We start from the raw sequence: 22,213 nt of genomic DNA on the forward strand, positions 1-22,213 counted from the left end.
CTGATATATAAAATTTACGGCAATAAATCATTTTTTAAAAGTGAAATAATTATTTCATAGTAATTATTTTATCGACCCCAAAACGATAAAAAGTCAAGTCGACCACGGCGGAGTTTGATTTCACAACGTAAAAAGTTGGAAGAAATTCCGTTATGCATATTGTCCGATACGCTTAATGATTCTGTCAGCTCACTGCCTTATCGTGCTATAGAGGCCAATGGGCCAAATGTTGTGGTAAAAAAAAAAAAAAAACTCGCTGACAAAACATATCTGCTCATGGATATGTCAATCCCAGCCGACTGCAGCACTTCTGTAAAAACATTTGAAAAGTTAAGTAAATATTAGGAGTTTAAAATCAAGATCTCTTTAATGTGGCATATAAGATCAACAACTGAACCTGTGATCACTGGAGCTTTGGAAACGACACCAAATACCAAATAGTAGGAAACAGCACGGTATCAGAACTACAAAAGTTCGTTCTTACGGAGACCGCTTATATCCTAACAAAGACAGTGTCAACTTGCAAATGTTTAACTCTCGTAAAACTATTTCAAAACTAAAATATTACAAGTCAGTAGAATTTTAGTCTCTGGGTGAGACTTGGAACCAACTTGTACAAATGCAAAGCAAAAGTCAAACATAAAATAATAATAATAATTTCTACTATAGGCACAAGGCCTGAAATTTTGGGGGAAAGGGCAAGTCGATTACGTTGACCCCAGTGCTTCACTGGTACTTAATTTATCGACCCCCGAAAGGATGAAAGGCAAAGTCGACCTCGGCGGAATTTGAACTCAGAACGTAGCGACTGGCGAAATACTGCTAAGCATTTCGTCCAGCCTGCTAACGACTCTGCCAGCTCACCACCTTTCAACAACAATAACAACGACGACGGCGACAATAATAATAATAATAATAATAATAATAGTGATTTGTAATTTCGGCATAAGGCCAGAGGTCTTAGTGGGAGGGAGTTAATCGATACCCTCGAATACAGTGTTTGATTGGTACTTTATTTTATCGATCCTTGAAAGGATGAAAGACAAAATTGACAAAGGCGTCGCGTGTTTCAGAACCCCCCCCCCCCCAAAAAAAAAACATGATATTACCAGCTTTACAGCGGTCAGGTGACTCATCTTGTGAGTGAATGTAACACGAAAACACGAAAACAGAACAAGGATATGTTCGTGCGCGACACGGACGCTAGGTTTGCGTTTGCCAATGAATAGCTGTATAGTTCGATGTTTAACTCATATTATGCGATCAACGCCATTGTATACATGACAAACACGTGCTTTATATCATCATCTTCATCGTCATCGACATCATCATGAACTTTGTCCTTGTCCTCTTCATCATCATCATCATCATCATCATCATCATGTTATTATTATTATTATTATTATTATTATTAATAATGATAATGATAATTATAATCCCATTGAAACTTCAAACTTGTTAAGGCAACTGGAAATTCCATGCAAGATTGATGTCTTACCAAAAGCAGCCGTATTGGGCACAGCGCACATCTTAAACTTTTCATTACCAACCCGGCTGAAACAGGTTCTGGCTCTGAGTACAAATGTCTTGTTTTCATAAGTTTTGAATTAAAATATTCCACCAAACCTTAGTCACAATTTATGTTCTTAACACTAGTTGAATGATAACTAAGTTATTTTACTAAATTCTTTGATATATTTAAAGTAATTGAAAGAAACACAGAGCATCTCAAAATAAATACAGTAACATCTTAAGGAAAGTATTATCTGTCTAAGATCCCTGTTGTGACTTGACAGATGACTAAAGACTCCGGTTCATTTTTAACCTACACTGTGTTACGAAGGACACATGTCCTACGCAAAACACTTTCAATACAGTAACCATAAGAGCATCACAGCAAACCACAGCACATACCCAAGGCACACAGAGCTGCGCTCGGTAGTGAAGTGAAAGCACGTTATAAAAATAAAACTACTGAACAATAACAATGATAGAACTTGGAAAATGAAAAGTGTTAAGGTTGTGCCTATAATGATTGGTGCATTGGGAAGTGTAAGCAAAAATATAGACAAATGGTTGAAATAGATTGGAATAGAATGGTCCGTAGAACTTCTACAGAAAGTTTGCCTCTTAGGGACAGGAAAAATTATCAGGAGGGTTCGAAGCATTTTAAGGACCATTGAAAATTTATGGATACCTAAGGTTACAGGTAGTAACCCGCTATTCACGTAAATCCAACCAGATATAAGACCGAACCAGAGTCAAACCAATAATAATAATAATTAATTCGTTTTATTGGCCACAAGGGCTAATATCAATTAAAGACATATAAGGACAAAGACAGGACGAAGGTTACAAAAGGTTTTGTCCGAAAAGGTAGGAAAGTTCGTCTAAACAGAGGAAGAAAACGGAGAAAGATATAATAAATAAATAGATAAATAAATAGATAAATAAATAAGTAGAACTCCCAAAGGGGGAGGCGCTTCGAAAAAGGAAAGGTTACACGTGGAAAAACCCATAAAACCACGGGAGCCTGGTCAGAAAAAATAAGAAAGGGGTATAGAGCCCTTTCTCCTTTTACATTACCTTTTTTTTTTTTTTTTTTTTTTTACAGGTGTATTCTCAGAATTGGTCCGTTTATACTGGCCATTTTTCCAACAGTCACCCATCTTTCAACGAATTTGCTATGAGACAGCACTTCCCTCTCTACTCTCATCTTCCTTTTCAAGTGGAACTTGAAAAAGTTGATGAGGCCTTGGCCAAAGAGGAAAGTGTCTGTCTTTAACCCTTTCAAACGGGTCCACCATATCACCTCTTTCGCTACAGCCACTAGGCATAGGAAAATTGCCTTGCCCTCCTGGTTAAAGGAACAGACTGCTTAGCTGATTATCCTCGACGAAATCTGTTCCGTCGTCCGTCCTACCGTTTGTCCCGAACAATTGAGCAAAGTGCTGCTGAAAGGCCGAACACATCTGCTTCGGTCCCGAAATCTCGCAGTCGTTCTGGTCCACCAAAGACCGAATGGTCGCTCTGTTGCCACGCTTCGCCTCAACCACGCGGGCCCATCGAGCGGCCTTAGTCCCCTCCCCGCTTACCGAAAGTGCTTTAGCTCTGACAACGCAGCCTTCATGCTTGGCATCAAAGTGTTGGTCGAGGGCCAACTTCGCTGCTAACACGTCGGTTGCGATGCCTGTCCCAAGAGCCTCGTCTAGTTTGTTAACTAAATCCCGCTCTGTTTTCTTACGTTCTACAGCTAGAGCCTTACTAAACCTAATTGATTCTGCTCTAATTGCCCGCTTCAGGGCGAACCACCAGTTGTTGTTGATGATTGCCCCGGTTAAAGCCCTCTTAACTAATAAACTAATCCGGTCTCTGTAGGCTTTGCACGCCGTTGTCGACGTGTTTAGCTTCCAGTAACCGGGGCCTTGTCTTTGGAGCCTATCTAAGTCGACCGTACAGATCACGAATTTGTGGTCCGTGTAGCCGACTATGTTGAATTGTGGACACCGTATGCTATCCTTATCCGCTGGCCTACAGAAAAATCTATCTAAGTACGATCTAGACGACCCGATGCGATTAGTCCAAGTCCACATTAGCACATTCGGGTTGTCTAGTCGATACCTGTCGGACAGCTGAAAGCGTTTGAGCAGGTTGGCGAGGCTCTTGCATCCCCCTTTCCTATTAGATGCTCCCGCACCCACCCTATCGATACGTTCGTCTAGGACAGCGTTCCAGTCCCCAACTAACACTAAAGTGCGAGAAGTACCTAGGAAAACCTCCAGACGTTTGAAATAATCCGACTGCCCTGCTCCTGTCGGAGCGTAGGCAGCCAGCAGTCTGAAAGCAGCGCCATCACTACTATCGACGTCCAGGACCACCAACTTACCTTCCGGATCCAGGAAGACTGCCCTTATTTAATCCTTTTAAGTTTTGGCCCAAAGGCAACAATTTTAGGGGTAGATAGTTTAGTCGTTTATGTCGATCCCAGTGCTCAACTGGGGTCGACGTAATCGACAATCAGCATCAGCATCACCATCACTATGATTCTTGTGGTCGTAGGCGTTGTCATACATCTCCTCCTCCTTGTAATTTTTCACATGGTCACCATGATCATCATCGTGGCCATCACCATCACTGTCGTGGTCTTAATCGTGGTTGTGGTCGTGGCTCTGGTCATCGTCGTCGTCGTCATCGTCATCAAGTTCGTCATCATCAACGTCGTCATCATTAACGTTCATCGTCGTCGTCGATGTCCAATGATGATGATGACGATGATGATGACGATGATGACGATGACGATGGTGGTGATGATGATGATGATCATCATCATCATGATCGTCATCGTCGTCGTCATCATCATCATCATCATCATCATTATCATCAACATTGTCGCCGTTGTCGTCATCATCATTATCATCATCAGCATCGTCGTCGTCGTCGTCATCATCATCATCATCATCATCATCATCGTCACCACCACCACCACCACCACCACCACCACCGTCATCATCAGTCTTCGTGATCTTCGTTGCGGTTGCCGTCGTGGCTCCGGGGCGTCGTTGTCTTTGTCATCGTCGTGTCATCATGATCACAATCATCACCACCACTACCACCACCTACCACCACCTACCACCTACCACTACCATCACCACCACCTGCCGCCACCTACCACCACCACTCTGATCGACGCTGTCCTCCTCCTCTTCCTCCTCCTCTCCACCATTCCGATTTTTCCTCTTCCCTTTCGTATCATCAATCAATATAATATGGTCTTATATGACAACACTAGCAACGTCAATATATTTGCTTTATATTTTCTGCTCTATTCTATTCCATTCTGTTCTCTATTTTATTTTATTTCATTTCATTTTATTTCATTTTTATTTTTATTCTATTTCAGTTCCTGAAATACTCTTACAACAGTCGCTATTGAATATTTGAAACTATGATTCAACTACAGACAAGTTCACGACCCCATCCTCTCTTGTCGGGGCATGAGTCAGGCTTGAAACAACTTTTAAGTTACAATGAGTCACCTAACCAGTCCTTCCCGTTAACAAACAACCATTGCACCCCACCCACACACAGATATATATACACACACACACACATATATATATGTACAAACATATGTGTATGTATATACTTTTACATTACATACACGCACACGCACGCACATATATGTACACTCACACACACATATATGTACACATATACACACATATATATACACACATACACACACACACACACACACACACACACACACATATATATATATATATATATATATGTACACACATGTGTATGTATATACATGTACATTACATACACATAGATGTGATAATGTGTGTATGTCTATCTATAAGCATGCGTATGTTTGCGTGTATATCTGTATATATATGTGTGTGTATGTTTGTGTGTGTGTGCCTGCGTGCGCTTATATATGTGTATGTATATATGTATATAGATACATCGATATAGATTTAGCCAAATAGATAGATAGATATATAGATAGAATGATAGATAGATAGATAGAATGATAGATAGATAGATAGATAGATAGATAGATAGATAGATAGATAGATAAATGGATCGATCGATCGATATATAGATAGATACATGTCTTTTATTAGACACACAGGTCACAATATAGAGGGGACAATACAATGTAGAATTTTTTCTTCTTAAAAAGAAAAAAAAGTTTTTGTTAATAAAGTCGAAAATTTCGAAAAGTGAAATTTTAGAAATGTGAATGGATGGATTGATGGATAGATGGATGGATGGATGGATGGATGGATCGATAGATAGATAGATGCATGTTGTGCGTGTGTGTGCGTGTGTGCAGATCCTCCTTCGGTTTCGGCCACGATATTCTTATTTGTAAATCTTTTATACCTTGAGGTGTCACCTTTATTCTGAGTTGTCCATCATTCTCGTAAGACGGAACATGTTTTCGGGTTCATGGTTTATTATAGTGATTACATACATCGATATTGCTCGATTGACTTCATATGGATAATCTTATTAGCCTCGAGCAATGTTCGATTAATGGTTTCTCGCTTCTGGGATGTTCTGCGTAGCGGCATTTCGTCCGTCTTTATGTTCTGTGTTCAAATGCCACCGAGGTCGACTCTGCCTTTCATCCTTTCGGAGTCGACTGAACACGGGGGTCGATGTGACCGATGTTCCACCTTCCCCGAAATAACAGGCCTTGGTCCATCAACTGAACCGACAAAGCATGCAATTAACCAATAATTGGTTTCGTGTTCCGCGGACACGTTTTGCGTTGGTCTAAAATCTCACTTGCTTTTACTAAAGAATCTTCTAAATCGTTATATAATATATGTTGCATGTTCATTCGTGGAAGTAACGAAAGAAACCAACTTTAAAATAATTATGGGACTTTATTCCTTGGTAAAGTGGTACAGTGGATCAAGGCAAAAAGACATTACTAATTTTAGCCATTGTTGTTCATCCATCGTTTTGATAAATCAGCTTGGGTCGGCGGTGGTTACATAGGCTCCGTTATATTAATTCTCTGCTGGAAAAAAAAAAAAACTGGGGTTGATCTAATTGACTCATCCCCTTCCCCTAAATTTCAGGCCTTGTGTCTAGAGTAGAAAGGATTATTATTATTATCATTGTTATTATTATTATTATTATTATTATTATTATTATTATTATTATTATTATTCAATGTTGAAATTTGGTCGAGGTCAACTTCGCCTTTCATCCTTCTGGGTTCGATAAAATAAATACCAGTTGTGAACTGGGATCAATGAAATCGACTGTCCCCTCCCTCCAAAACTGCGGGTCTAGTGCCAAAATTTGAAACCATTATTATTATTTGATGCAAGACAGTGAGTCAGTAGAATTCTTAACATGCCGCCCAAAATATTTCGCAGTATTTCGTCTGTCTTTATTTCTGAGTTTAAATGCCGTCGAGGTCTACATACCTTTCATCCTTTTGTGGTCGATAAAATAAGTACCAGTTGTGTACTGAGATCAATGAAATTGACTGTCCCCTCCCTCCAAATTTGTGGGTCTACTGCCAAAATTTGAAACCCTTTTTCGATGTAAGACGGTGAGTTAGTAGAATTCTTAGCACGCCACCCAAAATGCTTAGCAATATTTCGTCCGTCTTTACGTTCTGAGTTTAATTGCCGTGGAGGTCTACTTACCTTTCGTCCTTTCGCGGTCGATAAAATATATACCGGTTGAGCACGAGGATCAATGCAATCGACTGGGGTCAATGTAATCCCTTCAAAATTTCAAGCATTTTATTTATAGTAGAAGGAATTTTTATTAACCGATGTTGACGTAAGCAGATGAGATTTGATAGTGTATCAAATTTTTTTAGTTTTTATCGACTACAACCGGAAGGAAATATTTTTCGTATTATTCAACAAAGAAACTCACAGAAAGCGTTGGTCGACAACTCTGTGTTGGGTAGTCTAACATGTAAGTCCTATCAACTTTGGACATACGTGTATTTTTATGCTTCAGTTTACATTCAAATAATGATGGCTTCTCCTCGGAGAAAACACTACTCTAAAAATTGAAAAATGAATAACTACATGCAAAAAAAAAAAAAGTGAAAAACCGGAACAAATTTAATTTCACAGCAAGTGCTACAATTTGAAGAATACCGTTAACAACATCAACATCATCAGCAACAACAACAACAACAACACCCATATATATCGCCAAAATAAACAAACCAAATTGAATATACGGAAAATGTTTTGAGCGACTCAGAAGAAACTGTCAAAAATTCTTATACTAGAGAAGCTAGCAAAAAAAGTGACGTGCAATACACACACACACACACACACACACACACACACACACACACACACACACACACACACTCATTTACACGCGCGCACACACACACACACACACACTCATTTACACGCGCGCACACACACACACACACACACACTCATTCACATATACACACATATATACGCGTGGCACAGATATACGTGATAAAGAAAACGCCACACTCCTGGAAGTCTATATTTCAGAGCGTGTAAGGAAGAAATTCACCTATCTCTAGATCTCAACGCGCTAACCCATAATAATAATAATAATAATAATAATAATAATAATAATAAAGAAATTATCGTAATTGTCATCGACTCGGGAACTATATCTCCTCTATCGGGTGTGATATAATGTTTGGAACCGTATGCTTGATGTTCAAAACTTGGATTTCAAATCGAATGAAAAAGCAGGCTCAGATGATAATATGCATCTCTCTTTAGGATTACGGTCCTGTTCAGCGGATGATGCAACAGAAGGACTATTCTCAAAACCTGCCCTTTGTATGCTTCGTTCTGTCGTGTTTGAGTTTAAATCATAGTTATTAACTCCGCCTTAGCGAAGGCGGAGGTATCGTTTTCAGTCGTGTTTGTTTGTCTGTCCGTGGACAAGATATCTGAAGAACCGTTGGATGGATTCGGATGAAACTTTCAGGGATGTTTGGCCTCGTGACTGGCACGAACTGGTTAGATTTTTTTAATTGTTGTTTCGTTTATCGTTATCTACACCTATGGTCATGAATGTTAGGTGCTGACCAGAAGAGTACGACGGCTAATTCAGACGGCCGAAATGGGGTTCTTCAGAACGATTTCTGGTGTAATGTTACTCGATAGGGTGTACAGCTCAGAGATCAAGAAATCTCTTCAGGTCGTGATGCTACTTCACCACAATGAGTTGTGACAGCTTCCGTACCGTGGTTATGCGGTTAGAATGCCGTAGGAAAAGTTCGCAGGGCAGATTATTAAAGCTGAATCAACCAGCAGGAGACCCAGGAGTAGACCAAGAATGAGACGGTTAGGTACGACAGTAAGTCTTAGCTGATCACACTTGGGAATTCAGCTAGAAAGTGTAATAGCAGTTGCTTCTAATAGGGCCCTATGGTGGAGGTACCCGAGGACTCAATCCCACCGTGACCCTTCCAGTAACAGTAAGCGACGAAAATGGATGGACAAATGGCTGAATAGATGGATGATTATCGCTTAGTCAGAAAGTAGGATGATGGCGAAGATCTTTTGCAGGGTGGGCCTTTGAGACTGGTGAGCAGGAGGAAAGAAAGGAGGAAGATATTTTCAAACAAGGGACGCTATCCGAATGCTCGTAACAGAATGGACTCAACAAAAGCCGCCCAAGGACCAGGTAGTGCTATTAAAACGAGTGATGGATTGAGTTTGCTGTTGAGTTCAAATTGTACTATGGTCACGGCAAGACTTGAACTCAAAACGAAACAAATACCATAAGACAGCACGTAAGACACTTAAATGATTCCGCCATCCACCGACAAGCCGACTTGGTATTGCCGGGATTTGAACTCGGAACGCTAAACGCCAGGATAAATAGTGCTATGCGTTTCGCCCGATATTCTATATAGAATATAGGACGTTTTGACACAGCCGTTTTGGCGCCGACTACTTGCCGTCGCTGATTCGACGCTGACTTACTTGACATCCGACGTTTTAATGTTTTTTTCTTTTCTCCTTCCTTTTCCCTTCCGTTTCTCCTTCCTTTTCCCTTCCGTTTCTCTGTTTATGCCAGTGAACACATTTCTCTTTATGAATTTGAGAAGGAAAACGCTTATGTAAATCATGTTAAATTAATAAATTGTATTTCTCCCTCTCTTATTCTTTTATCCCTATGTGTATATTTCTAGGTGCGTATGAGCGTGCGCGTGTGTATGTCTTAAGTACCAAAATATACTGGCACCAAAAACAGGGTGAATGTCCAGTTAACTATGCAAAGTTGTCTGCATCCAAGCAGCAACGCCAAATCGCCTCATTCTGGCCCTATATACATGTTATTCTTGCCATTGTTCTTTAACTACCAGATCAACATTAATGAACCAATCTATGATGAAAATCACTTCAGTCATGTCCATCCGGTCTCTGCTGCTGGAGGCAATATTCCTAATATATAAATATACCTAATATATAAATATTCTTAATATATCCTTTCTATATTTAAGACAGTAAAAGCGTGAATTCGGTGAAATTTGTCTTCTATAATACATTAGCTTTAGAAAAATCACGCACAAGCACTTCAGTTGATGTGGAAATAAAGGTTGACTGCTTGGGTGGAGACATGTTATGGTGAAAGATAAGAAATGTAATTTAAAGAGAAACAGAGAGACTGACAGACGGACGAGAAGGAGAGAAAGAGAAATAGAAAAAGAGGGACAAAGAGAAAAAGAAAGGGTGGGAATGTTTGGAAGGTTTAGAAACGGGTTTAAAACAGAAATATCATTGAAAATGAAATTTGGTATTTCGCAATGGAATTCTCTGTTTAAAATCTGAATATTCAATTTTGCAAACACCTTGACGGAGCAAAATGCTTGTCCCTTGTTCTATTATTACCCCCGCCTTCGCTAAGGCGGAGGTATTGTTTTCAGTTGTGTTTGTTTATTTGTTTGTTTGTTTGTTTGTTTGTCCGTGGACAAGGTATCTCAGGAACCACTGGATGGATTCGGATGAAACTTCCAGGGATGTTTGGCCTCGTGACTGGCACGAACTGATTATATTTTGAGATCGATCCGGTACCGGACAAGGATTTTGGATTATTTTTCTTGTTTTTTTTTACTTAATTTTTGAGAGCGGCCGGGCTCATTTTTAGTATTCTCGTTTATGAGAGCAGTCGAGTTTATTTCAGATATTCTCATTTTAAAAATCATCTCTGGCTAATCGTTAAGAGAACGTTGGTGTTACTTTGGCGAAGGTTTGCGCTCTCTGAGTGCTCTTGTTATCATTATTATTATTTTATTGTCTTTGCACAGCTTCTAACGCCGGAGATATACTACGGTGTCAGTGAACTAAGGTTACACTCCTTATTTTTCGAGCACCATCCGGAGTATTCGAGCGGTTTCAAGCAGTGCTGTTTTCTGCAAGTGCTCCACCCTTATTGCAGCCCCCTATTTGTTCCATGTAGTTCTCAAGATTTTTATTCTCTATTCCCATGGCTCCGACAATTATTGGTACCACTACCACCTTTTTCTGCGACTACAACTGCTTAACCTCCCAAGATAACCTCTCATATCTATCGACTTTTCTTTCTTCCAATATCGCATACCTTGTCAGCTGGGCATGTTATATCTATGATCGAACATCGTTTGTTTTCTTTCTCAATTAACACTATGTCTGGTTTCCTATTCTATGTCTCATGGTTGCACTGAATCATGAAATACCATGAAATATCATTCGCACGAAACTATTCTGTAGCTATTATTCATTAGCTCCAAGTAAACCCTCATTAAGCGTGTATGTGATTAAAGACAATCCTGTCGTGACCATCCTGTGCACTAGTATTTTTCGCCCATACTGTATCCGCCATCGCTGTGCGGTTGTTTAACCCTAGGTCAGTTCTGACTGAGCATAACTACTTTTTGTGGGTGGGTGGCTTAAGCACAGTGTACCTTGGAATACACTAGTTTAAGAGATATTTATATTATATTTATATTAGTCATTATATCAGTCACTGAAATACGGCCATGCTGGAACATCACCTTTAAAGGTTTAGTCGAAACAAATCAACCCCAGGACTTATTTTTTAAAGTTTCGTACTTATACTATTGATTCTTTTGGTGAACCGCTAAGTTATGGGGACATAAACAAACCAGCTCCTGGGGGACAAACACAAACACAAAAACGCACACACTCGCAAACACACACGCGCATGCACATATACACGGGCTTCCACACAGTTTCCGTCCACCAGATTCATTCACATAGTATTGGTCAGCCCGGTACGATATTAGAAGACACTTGCCTAAGGAGCCACGTAGTGGAACTGAACCCGAAACTTCATTGTTGCGAAACAAGCTTCTTCACCGCGTAGCTAGCAACTACAGAGATTCTCTCTCACCCTCTCTCTCTCTCGTACACTATCTCCATTTGTCAAAACTAAAGGAAGATGACATTAAGAACTATTATGTGTTTGCTTAACGGATATTGTCTTTATACTTATTTTTGTATTATCTTCCTGAGAGAAATGTTGACAATTCCAATTCTGAGGAAATATCCATCGATTACAGACATTTATGGAAAAAGTGATTTATTTCTTCCTTCTGAATTCTAATCAAACAAACATGAAACTCAAGAAAGTTCTATAATGATTAACGATGCTAAATATTTCTTTCTGTGTACGTGTTTCTGAAAATTCTCAGGGCAATCATTTGATTATGAATAATATTGTTATTTACTATTAATATTAGTTGTATATAAATATCAGGTCATCCCATAAGTTCTGTCCGATTTTGCCTTTTTTAAAATTCAATGAAATTTAATATAGTATTTTAGAATGTCTAATGGAATTAAAAATTATTTTTATGCATTTGTGTTCATTCAAACTAATTAAATATTATTTTACAGAATAATAGAATTAAAATTTCTTTGATTAAAACCATTTGTAACATGGAAATATCCAAAAAACATTTGATGCACATAATGCTTTATGAGTGCAAAAAAGGAAACTCTGCAGCCAAAGCGACTCGAAACATACCCTCAGTTTATGGGAAAGAATGCTTGAATGAAAGAACTTGCTGAAGATAATTTGCAAAATTCAGAAGTGTCGATTTCAGCCTTGAAGATGAAGATCGAACAGGACGTCCAGTTGAGTTTGATGATAAGTTCCTTCAGGCATTACGTGGAGAAAATCCTGCCTCGTGAATTGTCCGAAAGCAACCGCAAATCCCGAGTTGATATCTGCTCTTCTCTCCATTCTCGCTACCTCATTTCACTCCTTTTGGATAGACTTGTGACAGGTGACGAAAAATGGATCTTCTATCGAAATGTTAAACGTTGTAAACAGTGGCTTGGTAAGAGGGAAAAAGCTCAACCACAACCGAGAAGGGAACTTCATGGGAAAAAAAGGTTCTTCTCTCTATCTGGTGGGATTGCAAAGGATTACTACCTAATGCAACAATCAATGCTCAAGTCTACTGTCAGCAATTAGAGCGTTTGAGTCAAGCTTTGAAAAAAAAAAAAAGACCGCTTTAGTGAATCGAAAAGGAGTGATGTTTCATGAGGACAATGCGCGACCCCACACTGCAAAGATCACATCCCAGAAGATCGAAGAGATTGGTTGGGAAAAAGTTCCTCATCCACCTTATTTTTCCGAACTTGCTCCTTCAGACCACCATTTGTTTCGTAGTTTACAGAATCATTTGGGGACATAACTTTCGCAAGTCAGGAAGAGGCCGAAATTGACATTTCAGAGCTCTTCGCTTCGAAACCAAAAGAGTTTTACATTGACGGGATTAAAAAGCTTGTAAATAGATGGAAGGAAGTCGTAGATAATCAGGGAAAGTATATTGATGATTAAATTAAATTTCAATTAAATATAACATTTGATCACTTGTTTATATATTATTATTGTTTATATATATATATATATATATATATATATATAAGCTTAGCAAAAAAAAAATACACCCTGGGGCCGATTTGTTTGACTATAACCTTTCAAAGCATGGCCGCAGTCAAATTACTGAAACAATTAATCGATAAAAGACAAAATATACTTATTTCTTTATTGCCCTCAGTGGGCTAAACATAGAGGGGACAAACAAAGGGATTAAGTCGATTAGATCGACTCCAGTACGTAACTGGTTCTAAATTTATCGACCCCGAAATGATAAAAGGCAAAGTCGACCTCGGCGAAATTTGAACTCAGAACGTAAAGACAGACGAAATACCGCTAAGCATTTTGCCCGACGTGCTAACGTTTCTGCCAGCTCGCCGCCCTGAAAGACAAAGCACGCACACACACACACACACACACATACACACAAACATGTTCGGGTAATAATTTTCTCCCCACTGTCTTCAACATGGTGTATTTTTTAAAGTTACGAAGGAACCAACTTTTTTTTCGTTTCTTGTAACTGTTTTGAAGTTGATTTAATATCTTAATTTTTATGTCCAGAAAAATTAACTTTCTTGACTTCTGAAAGTCTATTATTCACTTTCAAAAATATTTAACTAAATATTAGAAAAAATAAAAAAATAAAGAACAGAAGTTAATTCTGTCTTAAGCGGCCTATTAAAATGTGGTCTACCGCAGTATTGAAGAAATGAAATCAAATTAAATTGGAAAACTGAACGGAGACGACAAAGTAGTCTTTTCGTATGCGGAAAGTATGTGAGTATATACATGTGTATACATGCATGATATATATACATATATATATACACACACACAAACACACGCATTTTTCTCCACACACACAGACAGACACGCACGCACATATGTATATATATATACATATACATATATATATATACATACATATATAAGTTTGCATGTATTATATGTAGATATATGCATATATATATGCATATATATATATATATATATATATATATATATATATATATATATATATGAATATATACAAGTATGTGTATGTATATATATATATATATATATATATATATATATATACATATACATACACATACGTGTATATACATATACATGTATAAAAGCACGTACATATACATACACGCATACATACATACATACACACATACATACACACACACATATATATATATATATATATATATATATATATATATATATATATATATATATCAGTATGTATTCATATGCAATATGCATGTATGTATATGTAAATATGCATATATTTATACATATATAAATACACGTATATATTGATGTATACACACACGGACACATACATATTCACATATATCTGCATACATACAGACAGATACATGTATGTATATATATACATGTATATATATATATATATATATATATATATATATATATATATATATATATATATATATATATATATGTATGTATGTATGTATGTATATACATGCGTACATCCATGTGGCAGGCGTCTCCCAGGCTGCAAAGTAGCTATAAATTGTTCTTAATGAGGAATTGTTCTTAATGAAAGCATATTCGGTTTAATAGAATAGTATTTGATTCGGCTAGAAAAGTAATCTTTCATGTAAGAAATTAAATTGCTAACTAATACGTTTACAGCAGTTCGATCTTTAATGCACTGTGCTGCAGATACACACTCAATATTAACTACATATTTCGTAATTTAATTTTGTAAATGACATATATCTAATTCAAACAAATTAAGTAAGAATATATGATTAAGCTGATGCGAAAATAGTTTTATTTCATTTGAAAGTATTACTGAGACTACCATAATATCTTTTATTCTTTGTGTTTTTTAATTCTTAAAATAATTCTGAAAATGAGTGGAAATCGTAGTGTTGGAAAGTGAACCGTTCGTGGAAATAGAATCGAAGCGCTAAGATGGAGTCCATACACTCAAATATTCTTTTCTACTCTAGGCAAAAGAACTGAAATTTTTGGAGATGGTGGGGGGGGGGGGGCAATCGATTAGATCGACCAAGTACGAAGCTGGTACTTCATTTGTCGAGCTTGAAAGGATGATAGGCAAAGTCAACCTCGGTGGAATTTGAACTCCGAACGTAGCGTCAGACGAAATACCGCTAAGCATTTCGCCCGGCGTGCTAACGATTCTGCCAGCTCGCCACCTTCATGCCCTCAAATATTGGAACTGTAATTTATGTGGTGATGAAGGCGTCGAGCTGGCAGAAACGTTAGCACGCCGGGCGAAATGTTTAGTTCTCGATCAAATGACCGAAACAAATATATATATATAAAAAAAAAGAATAACAATAACAACAACAACAGTAATATGTATAATTGTTATATTTTTACTGAAGAGTATGAATACAGGAGGCGAAAGGTTTTAAGTGACGCCTTATATTTAAGTGACTCCTTATATTTAAGTGACTCCGATTGATCAAAGTCTTTCCCTGTAAAAAGTAAGGCCTTTTTCATTCAACTCATTCGTATATTGATGTAATTCCTCAATTAACAGTTTCTTCAGCTGAGCTTGCCGCAACTAACCAAAAATAAAAAGAAACAAAAAAAGTAAACAGAGATTAATTAATTAATTAATTAATAATCGAGCTTATTTTCTCTTTTATATAATAGAAATGTCAGTATTTGTCTCCATCTAGTTTAAGTTCTTATGTCGATGTGTTAAATCTGGTACTTATTCCATCGGTGTTTTATGACGAACCACTAGATTACAGGGACGTAAACAAACCAACGCCGGTTGTCAAGCAGTGGTAGGGAACAAACATAAGCATACACACCCATACACACACGACGGGGTTCTTTTAGTTTTCGTTCACCAAATTCACTCACAATGTTTTGGATAGCTCTGGTCTGCAGGGGGGGGGGGAAATAGAAGACATTGACCAAGGTACAACGTAGTGGGACTGAACCCGGAACCATGGATTTGGAAAGCAAACAGTTTACCACACAGGCACGCCTGCGTCAACTAATAAGAGGTTACTAAATGCTAGATGTATTGCTTCCAGTGCAACAACGCCTCAGACACCCAATTAGTGAAAGAGTTAAGCAGTTAGTTGACGGAAGCTGTCAGCCGAGTCTGTCGTAGAGATAACCTTAGCTTTTCCTTTAACTGAAAAGAACAGCCAGTTTACTTCTTCCATAACTATTATCGTCTGTATTGACTGATATGAATCCGCCATCTTTTTGGTAATAAGCACGGCTCCGTTTCTAAGCAATTCAGTACCTATGTGCGTATGTTTATATATACGTTTGTCTAAATACTTATCTGAATGAGCACGTTTGCATATGTCCTTAGTATAAGTTCATATCTATACATATGTATGTATATATATATATATATATATATATATATATATATATATATATATATATATATATATATATATATATATATATATGTATGTATGTCTGTATTTATGTATGTATGTATGTATGTATGTATGTATGTATGTATAGTTATACAATCTCAAGAGATAGAATATACTACTCGCTTTACTGTGTGTGTGTGTGTCTATCTATCTATCTATCTATCTATCTATCTATCTATCTATCTATCTATCTATCTATCTCGCCACTACATTCCTCCATGGCACAGGTTTAATTTGTGTATACAAATTTAATTTGCGGTCCATGAGAAGAGCCGTTTTAACGATGCGTCCTGCCCAACTCTTCGAAACGCCGGTGTTAAAACGGGTGTAGCTGATGAAGGAAAATGTTCTCTATGTGGCTTGTGTGTTTTCTGTACCCTGGTTATTATTATTTCTTGTCTACGTTTTGTTTGCAGTGTCCTGTACTCAGATATGCACCTATATATACAGGTAGACGTAGGTATGCACACACCTGTACGTATATATGCATATACTCATTTATTATTTGTTTATATATATATATATATATATATATATATATTACGGAGATGCACTTGCATAACAAGTGACCTGATCTGAGATCGTGTGCTGGAACGAAAACAAATGCAGCGTGGAAGGTGTTTATAAGCCATTTAAAATAACACACAAAATCCGTTAGATTCACATCAACATTTAAATTTAATTTGTCAAAATATTTTCGTCGCTTTGAGACCGCGACCTGTTCACTGACAAAATGCAGCACAGAATTTTGTCAGTGAATAGGTCGTGGTCTCAAAGCGACGAAAATATTTTGACAAATTAAATTTAAATGTTGAAGTGAATCTAACGGATTTTGTGTGTTATTTTAAATGGCTTATAAACACCTTCCACGCTGCAATTGTTTATATATATATATGTATATAAATATATATATATATATATATATATATATATATATATATATATATATATATAATAAAGTAAAGTTGTGGAATACCGTACGAGTGGAAATATATATGAAAGAAGGTTTGAAAATGCACTTATTTTTTTAAAATATTTGTTTACTTAACCGGTTTCACTTTTTTAGAAAAAGATTATCAAAAGTCTTTGGGAATAATAAAAAAATGTTAAAAAACAGTTTGAGTATTAAAATGCATATATACATTCTTTGATGATAAAATATATTTAAAGTATAAAGCTTTGTATGAACTTTGTAGTGTTACATACTGATTGTAACACATTCTCTGATATTAAGGTGAAATTGTTAAAAACAGTGTATGAAAATACACATATGGAAAAATACATATACATATTCATATTCTTATACATATTCTTTGACAATCGAATAAAATTGAGGAGGAACTGACCTGGCCTTTTTCTCTTGTGTGTATATATATATATATATATATATATATATATATAGGCGCAGGAGTGGCTGTGTGGTAAGTAGCTTGCTTACCTGCCACATTGCGTGACATCTTGGGCAAGTGTCTTCTACTATAGCCTCGGGCCGACCAATGCCTTGTGAGTGGATTTGGTAGACGAAAACTGAAAGAAGCCTGTCGTATATATGTATATATATATATGTATGTGTGTATGTGTTTGTATGTCTGTGTTTGTCCCCCAACATCGCTTGACAACCGATGCTGGTGTGTTTATGTCCCCGTAACTTAGCGGTTCGGCAAAAGACCGATACAATAAGTACTAGGCTTCCAAAGAATAAGTCCTGGGGTCGATTTGCTCGACTAAAGCCGGTGCTCCAGCATGGCCACAGTCAAAAGACTGAAACAAGTAAAAGAGTAAAAGAGTAAAAGAGTAAAGAGTATATATATATTGGTTTGTTTACGCTTTTCCCTCCGGTTTTTTGTTCTATGTGTGCCATAAATATCGTCATCCACTTTAGAGAAAAATCTGTAGTTTGGAATCAGTAGTTCTTTGACTGCTATTTCTAAATTTTCAGTATGTTGGAGAAGCAACTCAATTGCTAATCCCTGTATATTTATAATGATAAATATATATATATATATATATATATATATATATATATATATATATACATATATATATATATATATATATATATATATATATATATATATATATATATATATATATATATATATATATATACATATATATATATATACATATATATATATATATATATATACATATATATATACATATATATATATATACATATATATATATATATATACATATATATATACATATATATATATATATATATATATATATATATATATGATTGACCGTTGACTGAACACTATTCAATTTTTTTTCTCCGTGTTTTTCTCCTTGTCTCCGTATTTTTTCTGTTGAAGAGCGTAGCTCGAAACGTCAAAGACTTTCCGTATTCCCGAGCGTCATACTTATATATACTTTTGTTATTTACACCACCTGTCCTCGTCTGTTGTTATTATTTGTATATTCTCCCATATATATATATATATATATATATATATATATATATATATATATATATATATATATATATATATATATGTATGTGCGTGTGTATGTTTGTGTGTCTTTGTTTGTCCCCCCAACTTCGCTTGACAACCGATGGTGGTGTTTTTACGTCCCCGCAACTTAGCGGTTCGGTATAAGAGACCGATAGAATAAGTACTAAGCTTACAAAGAATAAGTCCTGGGATTGATTTGCTCGACTAAAGGCGGTGCTCCAGCATGGCCGCAGTCAAATGACCGAAACAAATAAAAGAGAGAGTAAAAGAGATACACACACACACACACACACACACACACACACACACACATAAAGGGGTATTGAAAACTACCTGACTTTTAGGGTACCGTTAAAGACCAGGTAGGATGCCCAACTTTCCGAGTTCTCTTACAGGGCTTACAAAAACTGAAGGAGTCCTGCAATAAGTGTGTGAATCTGAGAGGGGAATTACGTTGAATAAAATCATAATTAACTGATCCTCCTGTATTTTCTTTTACCCAAAGCCAGGAAACTTCTCTGCACACCCTCTTATGCCCTAACGCATGGCCTAGTCTTCAGCAACCCTCTCGGATAAATAACGCCCCTACTATAAATAGAATTAAATTCGCAAAAACTACATTAGTCGTTAAAGTTTGTTTTTAATTACTACGCTATCATATTTCGTCTGTTACTGCCCAGCAATTGACATTTCAAATTTAACTTTTTCATCACGGTCGTCACAATCCCTATATTCAAATAACTTCAGATACCCCACCGATTCAACAGAAAACCTTCACATACACTCGCATTGACACATACAAACATGCTACCCTTTAACAAGCCACCTCTATAACCCTAGGCATTGTATTCTCCTGAGTTCATTTCATCATCTACTATGACCACCTACATTTTTTTATATTTTAAAATTTCACATAGGCGCGTGCGTTGCTGTGAGGTAAGATGCTTGCTTCCTGAGCACACAGTTTCAGGTTCTGTCCCACTGCATGGCACCTTGGGGGCAATGTTTTTTATGATGGCCTCAAACCGTCCATAGTCTTGTTAGTGGATTTGATAGACGGAAACTTAAAGAAGTCAGTCGTGTATGTATGTGCATGTGTGTGACTACCCAGTCCACTGATACCAGTAATGGTAAATGGTTTACGGCACGAAACAAAATCACTTTAAACTTACTAAAATAATATTCGGAGTGGTTTATATGATCGGAAATATAATTTTGAAGTGTTCTTGGTGTCATAGTAGTGATCTCATCAAAGACTTTGTAATTAAAAAAAAATAATAAAACAGGAGAAAACTTTCAAACTATAAATAAAATGGAAATATATAAAAATATACATTATATCAGGAGGCTGTCTGAATGATGTAAACGCCACTGATGAGAACCCAATAAGGTTCAAAATCGATTAAGGTTGTTCATCATTTTTTTCATGGTAGTGCTCCAGCATGAACACAGTCACTTGGCTGAAACGCATAAATAAATAAATAAATATTCAATCTTATTGGTAGTTTTTTTTTTAATTCTGAAAAATGGATTTTATTTTATGGGTCATTATTGTTTATATTTTGAATTGGACATATATGGGGGCACCAAAATCCATAAGTGCTTAGGGCCGCTATGGGCATTCATCCGGAGCTGGGCAATGAGAGACACGTAGCTTCCAACACATATTTCACTCTGTTACCCATTTTATCGATGTTTGTAGTCGAACAGCTAATTTCTATGGCTGTGATTCAGTGAAAAGATAAATACACACCGGCTGTACTCGCGCGGTCTCTATCCCACCTCTCTCTAACTTTCAAATGCACACACACACACACACACACACACACACACACACACACACACACACACACACACACACACACATTTATGCGACTAGAATTCTTTAGTGTTTCTCAGCTAAATTCCACTCAAAAAGTATTGGTCGAAGCGTGGCCACAATAGCAGAAAACTACTTTGAAAGATGCAAGCGGTATCGCAACGGGGTCGAAACGGGATGTTCATGGCTGCAAAACGGATGTCTTGCCTACGCAGCTATAGTCACCGCACCTACATACATACATACATACATACATACATACATATATACATACACACATATGCATACATACAATTCAAATAGTTAAAAACAAAGACACACGTATATATATATATGTACAATTGTACACACGCACACACACATAAACATATATATTGTACATACATACGTGCATACATATATATATATACACACACACTACATTCATATATATATATATATATATATATATATATTTGCATATAAGTGTATATATGTGCAGAGATACATATCTGTGTGATGGAATCTATATATCTATCGATCTATCTATATCTATATATGTGTGCATGTGTGTGTGTGCGTGTGCGTGTGTGTGTGTGTGTGTGTGTGTGTGTGTGTGTGTGCGTATTTATATTTATACATACTTACTACATATATAGAGGAGAAACAGATAAACAACAATAATCGAAGATAAGACAAAACAAAGAAGCAGAGAATATAAAATGAAAGAAAAAAAAAATAAGCAAAAAAAGAAACAAAACAAAAACCAAAAAAATTAATAATCTTAATAACAAAGAGAAAATTTCGCAGACATTTTCTATATAACATACAAGGACATCAATATCAACTGGAACAACTATCAATAAAAGTACTAAGTATACATCGACGAGTGTGTGAGTAACGGAGTGTTGTTTACAAGAATCAAAGTGCTTGTGTGGTAAACAACAAGTATGGAGAGAGAGGGGGAGAGAGAGAGAGGGGAGGAGGAAGGGGAGGAGGAGGAGGAGGAAGAGAGAGGGAGCGGGGTGAAAGAGAGAACTGACAAAGCAAACAAACATTTGTAGCAATTTACCATTCCAACAAAGAAAACCATTTATAGTTTGCCGAAGGATAGTTAATTTCTATCTACTCACTTCTAAATG

The 22,213-nt window shown here is 36.8% G+C and overlaps 1 protein-coding gene across 1 annotated transcript in view; it reads right to left on the minus strand.

Moving 5' to 3' along the window:
* Positions 1 to 15,750: 15,750 nt before the first annotated feature.
* LOC106878943 (uncharacterized) overlaps positions 15,751 to 22,213 on the minus strand; it is a 91,270-nt gene continuing 84,807 nt past the window's right edge. The window contains exon 4 of the mRNA XM_089356191.1: positions 15,751 to 15,961. Within this exon, the coding sequence (XP_089212317.1) occupies positions 15,860 to 15,961 (102 nt within the window). The 3' untranslated portion in view covers positions 15,751 to 15,859. The remainder of the gene's footprint in view (positions 15,962 to 22,213) is intronic.

The sequence above is a fragment of the Octopus bimaculoides genome, chromosome 8 (genome assembly GCF_046866305.1).
Source record: "Octopus bimaculoides isolate indiv1 chromosome 8, ASM4686630v1, whole genome shotgun sequence".
NCBI lineage: Eukaryota > Metazoa > Mollusca > Cephalopoda > Octopoda > Octopodidae > Octopus > Octopus bimaculoides.